We start from the raw sequence: 16,911 nt of genomic DNA, 5'->3' as shown, positions 1-16,911 counted from the left end.
TTGGCCTCTGTTGCTTGTTTAGAAGAACAAGAATAGCGTTCACCAGAGAGCTGATCACGACAGCAATTTGTTGATCTTGGTCCATCAATTCTTCAGGAACAAATAAAGTGCCTTTGCTGCAGAAGTCTGATCTCGCTCAGTAGGTGTATGTAGCCTCGGGCGTTCTGGCCAAGCGTCAACTGCCGTGCAGTTTGATGCTCCTTTGTCCTTAGCACTGACGGCGTTTTGCTTGGGCAGAAGAGTGGGTGGTGATGTAAGTACGTGGCTCGCGTTGTACAGAGGCTTTGGAGGTTCTTGATCGGCGTCGGCGACGTGACCGTCGTCGCCTAATAGATGTTGTTGTTTCTTGGTAAGAGGAGTGCTCTGTAACCGTTTTCTTGAATATTGCGGTTTCCTTTCGAATCAGAGGGCATTCCTTCGTGGAGGCATCGTGAGAGCCGCTGCAGTTGGTGCATTTCATCACACTGGCATCGCACGTGTTAGTGGTGCGTGGCCTTGTGCATCGAGAACACACAATAGTGTTTTTGCGCATACTGCTCACGTGATATAACTTCGTGCTTTCCAGCACTGTAGCAGTAAAGGGGCGAACTGCGTGTCGGAAGTGGCCATCTTTACATGTGATGGGAGGGATACGCCCTTAAAGATGTGAATGTTTAAGGGTGTCTAGGACCTAGTCAGGAAACCACGAGTGTCGCCTTTAGCCTTCTTCACCTGGACAATTGTATATTGTCTAAATTTCAATATAGTCAAGATGATCTTTACACACCGTGGTATGCCGAGACGAAACGCGTTTGTGATGACGGTGTTTACTGTAGCTGGCTTGATTAAGATCGACAGATCAGAGTCGGAAATGGCCTCGTCAATATCCTAAATTACGCTAGTACTGACTTCTTTACCCAGCGGAACGTCAGGGCGTACTTCCGTCCCGTCAGGTTTCATGAGTTTGCGCAAAGAATCCAATGCAGGCGCATGTTCAACGTCAATCGCTAGGACGTTCTTACGGTTGTTGACTCCGATGTCTTTGATTTTATTCATGAAATCGAGGGTTCGACGGAGGCCCGTCTGGTCGGGATGAAGCTGCTAAAAAATGAATAAATCTAAAAGACGTTTCGGCTTCGCTACGGAAGCCTTGTTCACAATGGGATGACGGAAGGTTCATGGAAGCTTATGTATGCTACAGAACGTGACGTAAGCAGCGCGTGTATGACGGGGGAGGGTTTCACGTTCTGTAACATACATAAGCTTCCATGAACCTTCCGTCATCCCATTGTGAACAAGGCTTCCGTAGCGAAGCCGAAACGTCCTTTAGATTTATTCATTTTTAGCACATCTGTTGGTCGGTGTCCTTCGTTTTATTTCTTCAATTGATTTCATTCAGAACCAGCACTTCTAGACGTGAAGACACGGCTTACCTGTTGAGGCGTCTCAGGTTGTCAGTGGCGAGAATTGATGATGAGTATGTCGGTATTCGGATGATGTCGGATTGGATGATGTCGGATGACGGGTATGTCGGTATTCTGCGAAGATCTCATGGTGGGCGCACTCGAAATTGATGATCTGCTGAGATACTTTCGCTTTGCTTTACGAGTCCGCACCAGCTCGAAGGTGTCATCACAAGATTCTTCACTGCTGACATAGTACTGCATGGTGTCGTCGCTGTCAGTGTCGCTCCCGGTGCCGTTGGTTTCCTGGAGGAAGTCACCGCGGGCACTGCCGAGTCCGGCGGACGCGCATGAGACTCCATCTCCATCGCAGTTAAGGAGAAGACAGCAGTTCTCTGGCAAAGTCTATGAAATTCATGAAATGAGTAGAGCTGAAAACTCGGCGTTCTGCTTGAAAGGCACTTCGTCTTCTTTGCGTCTTTATAGGCTTTCTGCAAGTGGCAAGTGATTGGAAAGAAAATTGGATAGCGTTCAGTAACGTCAACTTTTAAGATACCACACTGTGGATAAAGTGGGTTATTAAAAATATGGTCAATTATTGTGCCATTAGATCCAGGAGCACATCTGGGTGGATGAAACAGTAGATAGATGCGGCTCCATGGCAGCGTAAAAAGGCATAACCAACACAACACTTCCATACAAAGACGGTGTCCGAGTGGTTCGTAAGGCTGTGACTTCAATATGACAACACGAACGGGACGTTCGGACAAACAAGAAGCTACGTCTTACTGCGAGGTCTGTTAGAAAAGTATCCGACCTCTTTTTTTTTTTTTTTGCAAACACCCGATGAATATGAAACAAGCGCGCTCGCATCAGCCGACCTTGAACCTTCTTGCGGGTGCGCAAATTTTTTCCCGCCTGCCGATAGCGTCAGTCGCTGGGACGCAGCGTTTGATTGAGGTAGTTGATTTTTTTGCAAGGAAAATGGCGGAGCGACTGGAGCAGCGCTACGGCAAAATTTTGCCAAAAACTGGGCTGCAGCGAAGTGGAAACCATTCGTAAGATTTAGAGCGCTTTCGGTGACGATGCTATGAGCAGCACACAGATTAAGGAGTGGTACAGCCGGTTTTAAGACGGCCGCACATCTGTGGAGAGCGAGCCATGCTCCGGTCGGTCATCAACATGCCGAAATGACCAGGTCATTGCCGTAGTGAACGCTGTGGTGATGCGGGACCGTCGTGTGACTATCCGAGAAATTGCGGAAGAGGTGGGCATCAGCACTTGTTCTGCACATTCTATTACGACCGAAGATTTGGACATGAAGAGAGTTGCGGCGAAATTCGTGTCGAAGCTGCTTACGGTTGAGCAAAAGCAACTTCGTGTTGAAGTCTCACAGGACATGCTGGATTCCACAAACAGCGACCTCGACTTCAAGAACACCATAATCACTGGTGACGAGTCTTGGCTGTACGAGTACGACCCGGAAGCCAAATCCCAGTCGTCACAGTGGAAACATTCCACGTCACCAAGACCAAAGAAGGCCCGCCAAATGCGCAGCAACGTGAAAGTGATGCCGACTGCTTTCTTTGACTCCCGCGGTGTGGTACACCACGAGTACGCACCACAGAGTCAAACAATCACAAAAGAGTACTACAGGGGTGTCCTCCGTCACCTACGTGATGCTGTGCGGCGCAAGAGACGGGAGATGTGGTCAACAGGAAATTGGCGCATCCATCACGACAATGCTCCTGCACATTCCTCGCACTTGATTCAGACTTTTTTGGTGGAAAACCAGACTCCTGTTTTTCAACAGGCTCCTTACTCTCCTGATATGGCCCCCTGCGACTTCTGGCTGTTTCCCAAAATCAAGAAGCCATTGAAAGGAGCGCGAGTTCAGAAAAGAGAGGACATTGTGGCTGCAACGACAGCTGAGCTAAACTCTATTCCGGAAGAGGCCTTCTCGGAATGCTTTCAACAGTGGCAGCACTGCTGGGAGAAGTGTTTGAAGTCCCAAGGAGAGTACTTTGAGGGTGATTGGGTTTCCAACGCTCCAGTTATGCCAGTTTTTTTTCCGCGGCCAAAGGTCGGATACTTTTCTAACAGACCTGGTACACCCCTACTTGGCTAGTGGAGGACATGTAATCACCAGGAACTTTTGATTGGAGTTGTCTTATGCCTGCTACGACTTGGGCACGCGCACTTCAAGCACAATTTTTTACTTAGAAAAGGAGGCCCACCAACGTGCGCGAAGTGCACGTTCGGGGGGGGGGGGGGCTCACGTTGCTGCACGGCCTCCTCCTTAAGAGGAAGCTTTAGCTCGGGTGCTCTTATCTAAATACATGTAAAAGGGGAATTAGTTTTTTTCGGCAACCGCTGCACTAAATTTGACGAGGTTTCATGCATTAAAAAGAAAAACTTAAATTCTAGTGACTGCACGCTTGAAATTTTTCATTTAGGTCGTCAATTCTTCACTAAAAATGGACCAAATCGTAAATTTTCAGAAAACTAAATTACCAAGTTGAAAACTCTGTAACTCAACAATGAAAAATGATATCACAGTTCTGTTAATTACATCTAATAGTACATCTACAGCCGAAAAAAATATGTTACACATGAATCTCAAAAAAAATTTATGAATATGGAAATACGTCTTTTGCAGAACCCTTGTACACAACGTAACCAATTCATGTAAGATACAAATTGACATACCAAATTCGTCCGCTTTGACTGTTATAATAGATGCCGTTTACAGAACCGTGATATCTGTTCTTGATGCGGAGCTATTAGACTGTAAACGTCGTGCTTATAATGTTTTTCGAACTTTCGAATTTTTAAAAATATTTAAAACAAAATCCAGGGCCTAAATCGAAATTCTGCTTCAAAGAGACACTAGAATTTAACTTTCTCTCTCAAATGCAACAAATTGCAATAAAAGCGATCCAGGCGTTATCTCAAAAAAGCGTTTCTGCGTTTTACGTGTATTTGAATAGGCCGCGTCGGAGATGGTCCCGAAATAAAGCTTTCTCTTGAATAATTTGTCGATGGTCAAATACATGAATACGAATTGCATTGTTATTGCCAAAGATGCTGCAAACGAATTCTTGAACGCTACACACTGTCAAAACAATTAAAATATGTATTTTTTTCCTAGAGGAATATGCTCGTGTGTGCCAAAAATTGTGCCCAAAATAAGCGGTATCAGTGCTTCCATGTTTCTTGTCCATTTAATAAGTAAAGAAAATATTACACGAACTTTAGAACTATATCATTTCGAAACCAGCAAAGCAGTGCATGCCGCTGATGTGAATAATGTAGTGGCCAGAAATGAACAAGTTGGACAAATATGTTCATGAAATTTTGTCATTCAAGAACTGCGTTTACATTCTTGTACATATGCAACGGTCGGGGAAAAATCTCAATCACGCTGTCATTTGTTCCAACGTATTATGCAGGAGCAGCTGTCACCGGTCGTGTGTATCGTGAGTAATTGCACCGAAATTATAGTCGCAACAGAGAGCACATATAAAGGGCAGGAGTTCTGCAAAATATACAACGGCAAGTAAAAGGAAAGTGAGGCAATAATGCGAATATATGTCAAACGGGGTACTTTATTTAAAAGCAGTCTCCATGAGCATTTAGGCATTTGTCCCATTGACTAACGAGTGGCGTGATTCCCGTCTCATAAAATTCCTTGAGTTGCTGCTTCAAAAAGTCTGCAACTGACTCTTTCACGTCATCGTCCAACACGAATCTGGTTCCCTTGAGGTGTTTGTTGGGTTGCCCCAAAATGTGGAAGTCGCAAGGCGACAGGTCTGTGCTGTATGGCGGATGTTGCAGCGTTTCCCACTTGAACTTTGCCAGTTTTGTATTAACCACATCAGCGACGTGGGGACCGGCATTGTCGTGAAGCAAGATCACCCCATTACTCAGTTTTCTACGTCGTTTGTTCTTGATTGCGATACGCAGCCATTCCGGCGTTTCATCATATCGTAAACAATTGATAGTCTCTCAAGATTTAGCGAATTATATCAGTAATGGCCCCTGACGATCGAAAAAAAAGTCAACAACACATTTCCGGCGGAAATGACGGCCTTTGCTTACTTTGGGTGTGGTGAATTCGAGTGTTTCCACTCTAAGCTTTGCTGTCCTGTTTCAGGCTCGTAGTAGTGGCACCATGGTTCGACCCGGGTCACAATTGTAAGCAAGAAGTCGTCACCCTCATTGTGATACCGAATCAGATGAGCCAAGGCAGCGCCGAACGTCTCCGTTTTCTGGCGGTGGTTCAAAATCTCGGGCATTCATTGCGCATACAAGAGCCGATAACTGAGAGAGAGACAGAGAGAGTAAAACTTTATTCAATGTAAATAAAATAAGGCACGGCGGTTGGAGCCCCTATTCCAGGGCCCCACTGGCACGAGCGGCTCGCTAAGCTTGGTGCAGAAGAGCCAACTGGCTCTCCCGACCCTCGTCCGCAAGCAATGCCTACCACTGCCTATTCCTCATTAGTGGATGTTGGTGTAATATGGGACTGTCTATGTGCGAGGCCTCCTGGGGCACTCCCACGTGATGTGTTTTAGTGTGGTGTGTCTGTGCACCACGGGAACTTGTCAGTGAACCTCGTGGGGTGTATTCTGTGTAGGTGGTGCAGGTTGGAGTATGTATTCGTCTGAATGCGACGCCAGTCCCTCTCCTGTTGGCTGTTTATATCGGAGTGAGGATGTCCAAAACGTCTCCGCTCCTGCCTTTGCTGTAGGAGGATGTCACGAGGACTCGGTGGAAAGTCGCCGCTAGGCCATGCCGTTGCTCGGGCGTTCAAACCTCGAGCAATACTGTCTGCCCTAGCGTTTCCTGCCAGTCGCTCGTGTGCCGGACACCAGACAATAGTGTGGTGCCCCTCTAGTTGAGTGCCTAAAATTTTGATTATTGATTTGGGTGCCGTTCCTTGTAAAAACAGGCGGCAAGCCGCTTGTGAGTCGGATAATATGACAGCCGAATTGGTTTGGCGCTCGGCGTCCTGAATGGCCAAGGCGATGGCTGCAACCTCTGCCACGCATGCCGAGGCGGTTTTGAAGGATGCCGTTGTTATGTTGCTGTTGCATGTAGAGACTATGGTGAAAGTGTCTGAGCTGGCTCGACTGGCATCCGTATAATACACCCCCGGTCTCATGCCAAAACGTTTGTGAAGGGTCTTTGCCCTTGCTCTGCGTCGTCCGGGATGGTACTTGGGGTGCATGTTTTTGGGAATTGGGGCCACCGCGATGTGCGATCAAACATTGCGGTCTATCTGTGCCGTTTCCTCTCCGCAATACTGGGGTCTCAGGGGAAAGCCTAACCTCGCCAATACTTCCCTGCCCTGAGTTGAAGAACAAAGTCGTTCTTTCTGAGCATATAACGTCGCGACTGCGTACTCGTCAAAAGTATTGTGCAGGCCCAGTCCCTCGAATCTCTCTGTGCTAGCGCATTCGGGAAGACCAAGGGCGGCTTTGAAGGCTTTTCTTATTGTTGCGTTTTCCTGTTTAATCTCTTCGTTTGTCAAGGCCTGATACGGAAGGGCGTATGTGATTCGGCTAATTACGAATGCGTGAACCAGGCTGATGGTCTCTCCCTCAGTTAGGCCGTCTCTGCTTCTTGCTACTCTCCGTATCATTCTGACCACGTTTCGTGTGACCGCCTTTAGTTATTGTAGGGTGTGAGATGTTCCAGCATTCTGCTGTATCCACATCCCCAATATTCTGAGTGTCTCCACTTCACGAATTGGCGCCCCGTCGAGAGTCAGAGTGAGCGGCACCCAGTCCTTCTTTCTTGCGTATTTCGCACGCACCCGAATGAATTCCGATTTTTCGAGTGCTCATGCCATGTCCGCCACCCTCGCGTATTCCACGACTGCGTCTATGGCCTTTTGAAGGGTTTCTTGCTTGTCCCCGTAGGCCCCCTGGTGAGCCCAGAACGTGATGTCATCGGCATATATCGCACAACCGAGATTCGGGTGTTTATCTAGCTCCAGGGCTAGCTTTCTCATCCCTACATTAAATAGCAGTGGAGAGAGTATAGCTCCCTGAGGGGTTCCTCTGTCGGGACAGTTGAAGGTGTCGGACCTCGTGGAGCCTAATCCGATTGTGGCCGTGCGGTCGCTGAGGAACGAGCGCACGTAGTTATAAATTCGCGTTCCGCAGTTCACCGCTTCCAGTCCCTCCAGAATAGTGTGGTGGGAGATGCTGTAGAAGGCCTTTTTGATGTCCAATGCCAGTACAAATTTATCTTCCGACCCTCTGTTGGGGTGCAGGACCCCGTGATTTAGTAGTAGAAAAACGTCCTGCGCTGACACGTGAGGTCGGAAACCGAACATGTTGGAGGGGAACATGTTATTTAGCTCTATGTGGTTCTAGAGCCGGACCTGCACCACCTTTTCAAAGAGTTTCCCCGCGCACGACGTTAGGGAGATGGGTCGAAGGTTATTGATGTTACGAGGCTTACCTGGTTTTGAAATAAGAGTAATATTTGCTTCCTTCCATTCTTTTGGAAGGACGCCGTCCTCTGTCCAGACCGTGTCGTTAAAGAATTTGGTCAAGCTCTTTAGCGTGTCGTCACTTAGATTGCGAATCATTGCGTTCGTGACCTGATCTACCCCTGGGGTCGTGTTTTTCTTGAAGAAGTATGCCGCTGCGTAAACCTCTTCAAAGGTTATGGAGGCGTCCAGTTCCGGTTGGTCCTGACCTTCGTAAACAGGTTTGGTGGATTGCCCGGTCGGTACAGTTCCTACGTATATTATTTAATTTTGTCTATCATGTCACCTTCCCGATCTTCAAACTCGTTTTCAAGCAGCTTGAGTGTGCGATTCGCGACTGGTTTTGTTCCTCCCGGGCCAATCATACTTCGAAGAATGCGCCATGTTTTCTTTGTAGTCAACGTGCCCCGAAGCGAGTCGCTGAACTGACGCCAATTGCTGTCGCTTAACTTTTGTGCGTATTCGTTAGCTTCCTGCGCTAGCTGAGCTATCCGTATCCTGAGTTTGCGATTAAGCTTCTGCCTTTTCCGCCTTTTTGTGAGGCCTCTGAGGGCTTCCCAGAGCTGCAAGAGGTCACGATCCACGGATGGAGCCTCCGTTGTAGTTTCAATCGTTTTTGTTACTCCAGAGTGAATAACTCGGATCCGCTCGGCCCATTCTCCTACGTCTGTGATGCTGCCGATTGTTTTCTGTTTTTCACGAAATTTGGTCCAGTCCGATAGCCTTGCCTTGCCAATAGCTCTTCGAATCCTGGCTACATTAACCGATATACTTAAGATATAGTGATCGCTTCCTAGGTTTTCACCTAGGTTCGTCCATCGCGTCTCACTTTCGTTGGTGAACGTGAGGTCGGGGGAAGTGTCCTGGGACATGCTGTTCCCGATTCGCGTTGGGAGGTCCGGCTGAGTTAGCTGGAAAAGTCCGTAGCGCTCTACAACATCTGCTAACAATATGCCCTTGGGATTGTCTCTACTGTAGCCCCAGTTTGATTGTTGTGCGTCGAAGTCGCCTAACAATAGTAATTTGTCTCTACCTTGAGCGAGTCGCACCGCGGTGGCCACCACGTTTTTGAAATCCGCCTGTTTTTCTCTGGGAGAACTATAACCGAGATGTTCATGAATTATGGCATGAACCGAACCGCGACTGATGTTCACACGGTCTGCAAGTTCAGCGATGCTTATCCTCCGTTCTTGTCTCATCAGCTCATCAACCTTTGCTATTTTGTTAGGGGTGATTGCACGATGGCTTTGGCCCGCTCTTGGCTCGCCTTTGCAACTTTCACGTCCTTTGAACCGCTTGCTCCAACTCTTCACAGTGGCCAATGAAATGCAATGTTCAACGTACACGGCAGCCATACGGCGACTAATTCCTTTTTGGGAAATACCCTCAGCTGTCAAAAACTTCACGGCACCATGCTGTTCCACTTTTGGAGTGTCATTTATCTCACGCAACCATTCTCAAGTCAGTGTATTAGACCATTAAAGAGCCTGTATGCTCACACCTGCGTGTCACTAATGTAAATGAGAGATGCCTGTGTGTTACGCGCATGCATCAAAGATGATGAAACGAACCGTTATTGCGTGGAGTGGGTTGGCTCACTTTAATTTGACTCGCCCTGGTACATTATGAATGCCAAGATACAATGGGATATACAAATGCGAAGATACAGCTTGATAAAGGGCAAAATAGTGTCACTGCAAACAAAGTTCACTGCACGTATACATAAAATCTAGCAACAATATATTTAAATATACGTATAAGTATTCAATAAATCTACGTATCCAAGAAAAAGTCACCATATATAATGCGTCAAACAAGGCAAATAAACATGTTGCGCAATCACAGATTCACAGAATCCTAGATGCCACCGCCATTCCATCCACTCCGCCCGATGTATCGCGCGCGCTACGCGCTTCCTCCTCGCTTTTCTCCCTTGAGCACACAATACTGAGCCACCATCGTCGGCTCACCCACTCAAACCCCCACATCCATGCTTTCACCTGCACATACAGCATGCGGCGCTCGGTCACGATGTTATCGCCCTTGGACTTTATACGAAACATGAGGGTGACGGCAGGAATGCGACTGGAGTGTCCACATAATTGCTGTCGCAATAATATAATAAGAGTATCCGGCAACTGAAGCGTCCTGTGGCCCATTACTTCCCGCAAAAGAAGTAACAAAATCGAACTTTCACCATGCGACAATTCACTGCGCCGCAACAATGTATTTTTTCTTTCTTTTGTGTGGCGGGGGCACCGAAATGAAAAACGCGCAAAGGAAAGCATGTTGGCCACAATCGAATGCCTACTTTTGGCACCTAATGTGGCTACCGAAGGAATATCAAAGAAAACGTGAGACGCTAGCTCCACCCAGAACCATACGCATACTGCTTGGTATCCTACACCGGCGAGACAATACTTTCTGGAAAGGTTGCGCTCAAGCGAACGCAGTGCAATCCGTCGAGTCCCCACAGTGATGGCGGTGAGCGACCATTGTCTCTTTTTCTCGTCTGCTAGCCAGAAAGCGTCCAAAATTCTGTCAGGTGAAAATCCACTCGGCCAGAGCAAACCGAACGCGCACCGAAGTGCGCCGCGCTGTGGTCGGGGCAACACGAGAAAAGCGTATGCGCTCTGGCTGGCTCTGGCAGCCCGCAGGTAGGGTAGTGAAAAAAAAATTGAAGAGGCTCAGTGTGCCCTTGCCAATAAAAGCCAAAGTAGAAAAAATAAATAAAAACGTAGTTACCTTGGCTGGCTTTGGCGTCTTGACATGGATGCTTTGGGATAGGCGAAATAAAAATGTTGATATTTTTTATGTTACATGACGGCATAAATGAACCACTGCAAAACTTCATCGCATCGGACCTCGCTGCCCGCTTTGTCAACTTGTCTGATAGTGTGTTGATTTGGCTGTCTCGTTGTATGTTCCGATGTAAGACTTTAGAAAAGTGAATGCATCTTTGGCGTCAAATGTTTATAACAGCATTACACCCACAAAGTTACACAACTGAAAGTCTAAAGCACAACTTTGGAAATGTCAGTGCACCTAAAGTATGAGATTTATACCCATAAAGTTTGGGAATTGACATCCATGCGCTCCGTAGATTCCGCGGCCTCCGGAAGATGCTGCGGCGAGCCCGTTCGCCATCAAAACGCCCTTGAAACTTTGTGCTCGGATGGGGCTGCTTGCGTTATGTGACTCCCGGTACATAGGCGTTGCCGCGAAATCCAGCCCGAGTTCGGAATGTTCGTGGTGAAATGTCTTTTCGAGCGTGAAAGACCCCCCCCCCCCCCATTCTAGACAAAATCCAGAATTATTTCCGGCACCCTGGGTTGCTTTGGCCGGCGGCGCATGGACGGCACGAAAAAATTTCGGGGGGGTGGGCTGAAGCCTCATAAGCCCTCCCCCCCCCCCTGGCTACGCCCTTGCGCATAATGAAACACATAGACAAACATTTGCACAATTTATATAAGTTATACATAACTTTACACCCTGCTTTAGATTTCGGAGATGAACAATTTGTGTCATTACCTGACGTGTTTAAGTTTCTAGACAACCCCGGCTTTTTGCACAAGCTACAGAGCAACACAGCTTGCGCTGTTATAAATTTGATTTTTTAACATCTTGCAATTGGCGCAGCATAGCGTTAGTCGCTTTTGCGTCATTAAACCCAATTCAGCTACCTAACAACGAGTAATGCGCGATTAAAAGCCAGAACCAAGAACGTCTTCATCCATTCATTCACTTTTGTTTGGTTGAAAACTTTTGCAAAAGATGGCAGGTGTACTCTTTAACTCTTTCTGGTTCGAATTCGTTCAATAAACTGAAAATATTATATTACATGAATCTCAATGACAGCAGTAGATTTTTTAGTAAAGCCTTGATGCAATGACATATTTTGTAAACTGCAATACAGGAACGTTTCGATTCCTACTGGCTCTTCACCAAGAATATGCATTCTAGTTGGTGTAATTGCGAAAAGACTTGTGTATTGTCCAGACACCTTGTTAGTTAAATATGCTTATAAAGCTGTTAGAGTGCACTAACAAAGCAAACTCAGTTTTTATGAGGTGCTGCAGTCGAGGTCAGAGACCACTTATGTGCTTATGATTTGCATGCGTCTTTGCACCAACTTGTAATAAAGAGGACACCCTGTTTTGTTGTTTTAGGGGATGTAAATAGCCTGAAGGCGAAATCACCCACCGTTACAAAAGTCGACTGGTACCAGCTCACCTGCACTCTAAACCCAGACATTGTCGGTAAGTGACTCTTAAAATATTCTATCGTGATGAACTAGGAAGGACAGCTTTAGCCATTCCTGGGCTGTGAGCAACAAAGCTATAACGTCGTTTAATTGAATGAAAAGTTTCAAGGAAGGCTCACTGGTCAGAATGAAATACGGTAGAAGATAAAACAACGGCGTCATCAACGTTTATGCGTCTGCAGCGGATCCTTGATCACAGTGAAATAAAATATACAAGCGGTTTCTCAGACATAGATTTAAACCTGTCAAGGTGACGACAGCAGCTCAGCGGGTCAACCTTGATTACAGTCAACATATCTATCATCGAGAACTCGAGATACTGTGTCGGCATTCTTTATTCTAGGACCTGATTGCCTTGTATCAGTCCATCTTGGGACCTGGGCTTGCTGAATCCTCGTCTAGGACTCCCTAGGTCACGCGATTTTTAAACGTCGTTGTTGTTCTGCTATAGTTGTATTTCAAAGCTGCCGATCTTGCTAGCTTAAGCATAAACACAGTCTACACGTGGTATGCGCGCGCAACATCTTCTACCAAGGAATGTGTATTTATTTGCATTTATTTTCACATTATAATATTGTTACGCTGCGCGGCGGAGCTGAAGAAGAGAACTGATGCCTTAGCGGATACCGGTGCTACAGTATCAGTAATGAGTGTTTTGTTTAAAAGTAGTTCTTGGACACAAAGTTATGCTCGCGTGGGGCCAAAAGAGTACTTTTTGTGGAGTTAGGGGCGAACCCCTGCGGCGCGTTGGTGTTTTTTCTGCTATAGTGAGTGTTCGTGGACAAGATTTCGCAACTGAATTTGTAGTTTTGGAACACACCCGCCGTGGTTGCTCGGTGGCTATGGTATTAGGCTGCTGAGCACAAGGTAGTGGGATCGGATCCCGGCCACGACTACCGCATCTCGATGGGGGCAAAATGCGAAAACACCCACGTACTTAGATTTAGGTGCACGTTAAAGAACCGCAGGTGGTCGCAATTTCCGGAGTCCTCCACTACGGCGTGCCTCGTAATCGGAAAGTGTTTTTGACACGTAAAACCTCATTATATATATATATATATATATATATATATATATATATATATATATATATATATATATTGTTTTGGAACATACCGGTCCCAACATCATGCTTGTAATTGACTTTCCTGGTGAATGGGGTGCGATGTTAGATTGCGGGGCTGGTAAAATTTTTCTTCGAAGTCACGTGATGACACCCATACCAGAAGCATCTCACTATGACTAGCAGAGAGTGTTTTCTGTGTCCCATGACGTCGTTTTAACTTCTCAGACTGCGGCATTTGTTCCGGTGACTTCCGCGGATTGCCCTCCGCATCCGTGTCATGGTTTAATTGAGCCGTACTCGCTTACCATGTTGAAAAAACATATACTGGTTCCTCAGTCCAATATAGAATGTGTAGATGGCCTTGCTCACGTGTGGGCGGTGACATGGCTTTGGAGCAAGTTTTACTGCCGACAGGGCTCAAGCTGGCCACCTTTGACTCACAAGCGGCTGTCAGCATTGATGGCATTGACACTTTATCGACGCGAGGGCAGCAAATCGCGACTACGTGGAATTGTACCGCAGGACGAACAAGTCCCTATCCTCTCCAGAGCGGGAACAATTGCAAAAGGTGGTCGTCCGCTATGCACCAGTACTCGATTTCGCGCAAGACGAGCGTGCAATTTCGCTTCATGGCTCGCGAACGCAACACCGCATAAACACGGCCAAGCGACGCCTATTCGCCAGAAGCCGTACCGCGTGTCTCCTGCAGAACGAAAAGGAATCGACGAGTAAGTTCAAGAAATGCTGCGAGAAGGCATCGTCGAGGAGTCTTACAGTCCCTGGGCAGCTCCAGTAATACTAGTTAGGAAAAAGGACAATTCTTCGAGATTCTGAGTTCATTATCGACGACTTAACGCAGCCACGAAGAAAGACGCATACTTTCTGCCACGCATCGACGATGCTATCGGTTGACTTCACTCAGCCTCCTGCTTTTCCTCCGTTGACTTACGATGGGAATACTGGCAAATACCGATGCACCCAACCGATAAAGAAAAAAAAAACTGCCTTTGTTATCCCAGACGGATTCTTCGAGTTGAATGTCACGCCTTTCGGTTTATGCACTGCGCCACCAACCTTTGATAGGTTTGTGGACACCCTGCTACGTGGATTGAAATGGAAGATCTGCTTGTGCTATATCGATGACGTAATCATTTTTCGCAAAACACTTGAGGAGCGCAATCGGCGACTTGGCGTCGTACTGGACCGCCTACAAAACGCTGGACTAGCTCTAAATTCAAATAAATGTCACTTTGGTGTACGTCAGACTCTCGGGCTCGGTTTTCTCGTCTTCAAATATGGTATACAACCTGACCCTGAACAAATTGCTGCAGTGCGCGATTTTAGCCAACCGCCTACCGCGAGAGACCTACAAAATTTTCTTAGCCTGTGTTAGTATTTTCGCCAGTCTATTAAGAACTTCGCCCAAGTTGCTCACACACTCACGTGCCTCCTTCAGAAAGACAATTCGTAGTTATGGACTACAGCGTGTGAAGTCGCATTCCGTAAGCTGAAGTATTTCTTAACTTCTGGGCCAATCTTGCGTTGTTTTAATCCAGAGGCCACGATTGAGCTACACACTAATGCTAGAGGTCTGGTTAGTTGGCGCCGTCCTAGTTCAACTTCATCATGGGCGCCAGCACGTCGTTGCGTACGCAACGCGAACAGTGACGAGAGCGGAGCGAAATTACGCTGTGACCGAATAGGAATGCCTCGCAGTAGTCTTGGACTTCCAGAAGTTTCGGCCATATCGAATGGTCGCCATTCGGCGGAGTGACGGAGCATCATTCCGTTTGCTGGCTTGTTGGATCGCGGGATCTTTCGGGACGTCTGGCAGGTTGGGCGTTACGCCTTCAAAAATAGGCCTTTTCTGTCGGCTACAATTTAAGAGCGCTCGGTGTGATACCAATGCCGGCTGCTTGTCTCGTCTCCCGCCGCCACACTCCACCCCTAACGATGACTACTTCAACGACTACCTTGCCAGCATTACCGAGTTTTTTGACGCCAGTACCTTTAAATGTGAACAACGTCGCGATCCTACGCTGATGGCTTATTGGAGGCTGCCCGCGCTTCAGGTCAGACGACGCCGTTTACGCTGTGTGGCGGCCTGCTTTACGCTGTGTGGCGGCCTGTGATTCTGCTGATGGCACTTCGTTGCTCCTAATTCTTCCCCGAACGCCTGCGTACTTCGATTCTTCGCGCCGTGCACGATGACATCGCATCGGGTCATCTCGGCTTTGCTCGCACGCTTTATCAATTACGCCAGCGCTTTTACTGGCCGAAACTATGGAAGAGCACAAGGCAGCACATTTCCAGTTGTCCAGGTTGCGAATGTCATGAGAAGCCGACGACGCCTCCTGCAGGCTTTTGCAAGCTGTGAAATCGCCTGCTTTACCCTTTGACAAAGTTGGTATAGACTTGCTCGGCCCCTTCCCCAAGAGCTCTAGCGGCCGTCGCTGGATTATTCTGTGCGTCGGCTACTTGACGCGCTATACTGAGACTGCGGCCCTTACCTCTCCTACCGCCGCCGATGTGCCGCGCTTTATGCTTCATTCTGTCATCATGTGCCATAGCACTGCACGTGTTGTTATAAGTGACAGTGGACGGCAATTCACCGCCGACATCGTTGAAGATCTGGTGCGCCTTTGCGGCTCTACTTATCGCCATTCAAGGCCACACCACCCACAATCGAATGGCCTCACCGAACACATAACTCGTACGCTTACACTCGTAAGCAAAATTACACCGTTTTGCTACACAACGATAATCGTCATCTGCCTCGACCGCATTTCCTTTCTTTAACGCGGCGAGCCCGGTACTTTCGAGTAACGAACGGTATGCGCGTTATCAGCACGACAGAAAATTCTTGACAGGAAAGCAGCGAGCGCAGCGTTTTCAAAACAGAAAACGCAAGCAAGACAGATGACGATTATCCTTGTGTGGCAGAGACACACTCCAAAGGGTGTAACTTTGCCTAAGAGTGTACACTCTAAAAATGCATGTTTACAGCCTTTGGGGTGTATATTTATTTATTTTTATTTTTTAGTTATTCAATACTGCCGGCCGCCTTTTGGTAGCCAGGGCAGGAGTGGGTACATGACGCTTTTCATATTAATGGTCCATCAAGAAAACAACAACAGTAACAGTTACGACAGAGAACCACATAGGCACACAGAAGGTTACTGCGAAGCAAAGCAAACAAAATAAGATGCAAACGCGTTACATTCAAATCCAAAAAAGAAAGAAAGAAAAAAAAACAAGCTCACAAAGGTTATTGGCTAGAACTGACTGCTGAAAAAAATGCATCGGGTGATGATAAGGTGGCCACATCGTAGGGCAACTTGTTCCAGTCTGCTATCGTTCTTGGAAAGAACGACAGCTTGTATGTGTTGGTTCTGCACTGAGGCATTATAATTGTTTTGTCGTGTTTGTGTCGAGTCTGTCGGGTTCTGTTGTACTGCATGTAAGTGTGGAAGTCTAATTTGGTATGATTATTAATGATTGCAAATGGTATCTTCAGACGGTGCATTTTACGACGAGATTCCAAGGTGGGAAGACCGGAGCGGCTAAGAAGATCAGATATCGATACCTGTCTTCCGTAGGCGTGGTGTATAAATCGCAGTGCCTTTCTCTGAACCCCCTCGATACTTTTTACATTCGTTTTAGTGTGCGGATCCCAGATCACGTCAGCATATTC

General features: G+C 47.2%; 1 protein-coding gene and 1 long non-coding RNA gene across 2 annotated transcripts in view; one reads left to right on the top strand and one right to left on the bottom strand.

Annotated features, from left to right (window-relative positions):
- Nucleotides 1-16,911, bottom strand: part of LOC142575139 (uncharacterized) — a 60,421-nt gene that overhangs the window by 7,382 nt on the left and 36,128 nt on the right. The window lies entirely within an intron of this gene.
- LOC142575138 (echinoderm microtubule-associated protein-like CG42247) overlaps nt 1-16,911 on the top strand; it is a 338,361-nt gene that overhangs the window by 285,455 nt on the left and 35,995 nt on the right. Inside the window, exon 19 of the mRNA XM_075684173.1 lies at nt 12,057-12,146. Coding sequence (XP_075540288.1) covers nt 12,057-12,146 — 90 coding nt within the window. The remainder of the gene's footprint in view (nt 1-12,056; nt 12,147-16,911) is intronic.

The sequence above is a fragment of the Dermacentor variabilis genome, chromosome 3 (assembly GCF_050947875.1).
Source record: "Dermacentor variabilis isolate Ectoservices chromosome 3, ASM5094787v1, whole genome shotgun sequence".
Classification (NCBI taxonomy): domain Eukaryota; kingdom Metazoa; phylum Arthropoda; class Arachnida; order Ixodida; family Ixodidae; genus Dermacentor; species Dermacentor variabilis.
The sequence above is the reverse complement of the archived record's forward strand: the minus strand, read 5'-3'. Positions and strand labels throughout refer to the sequence as shown.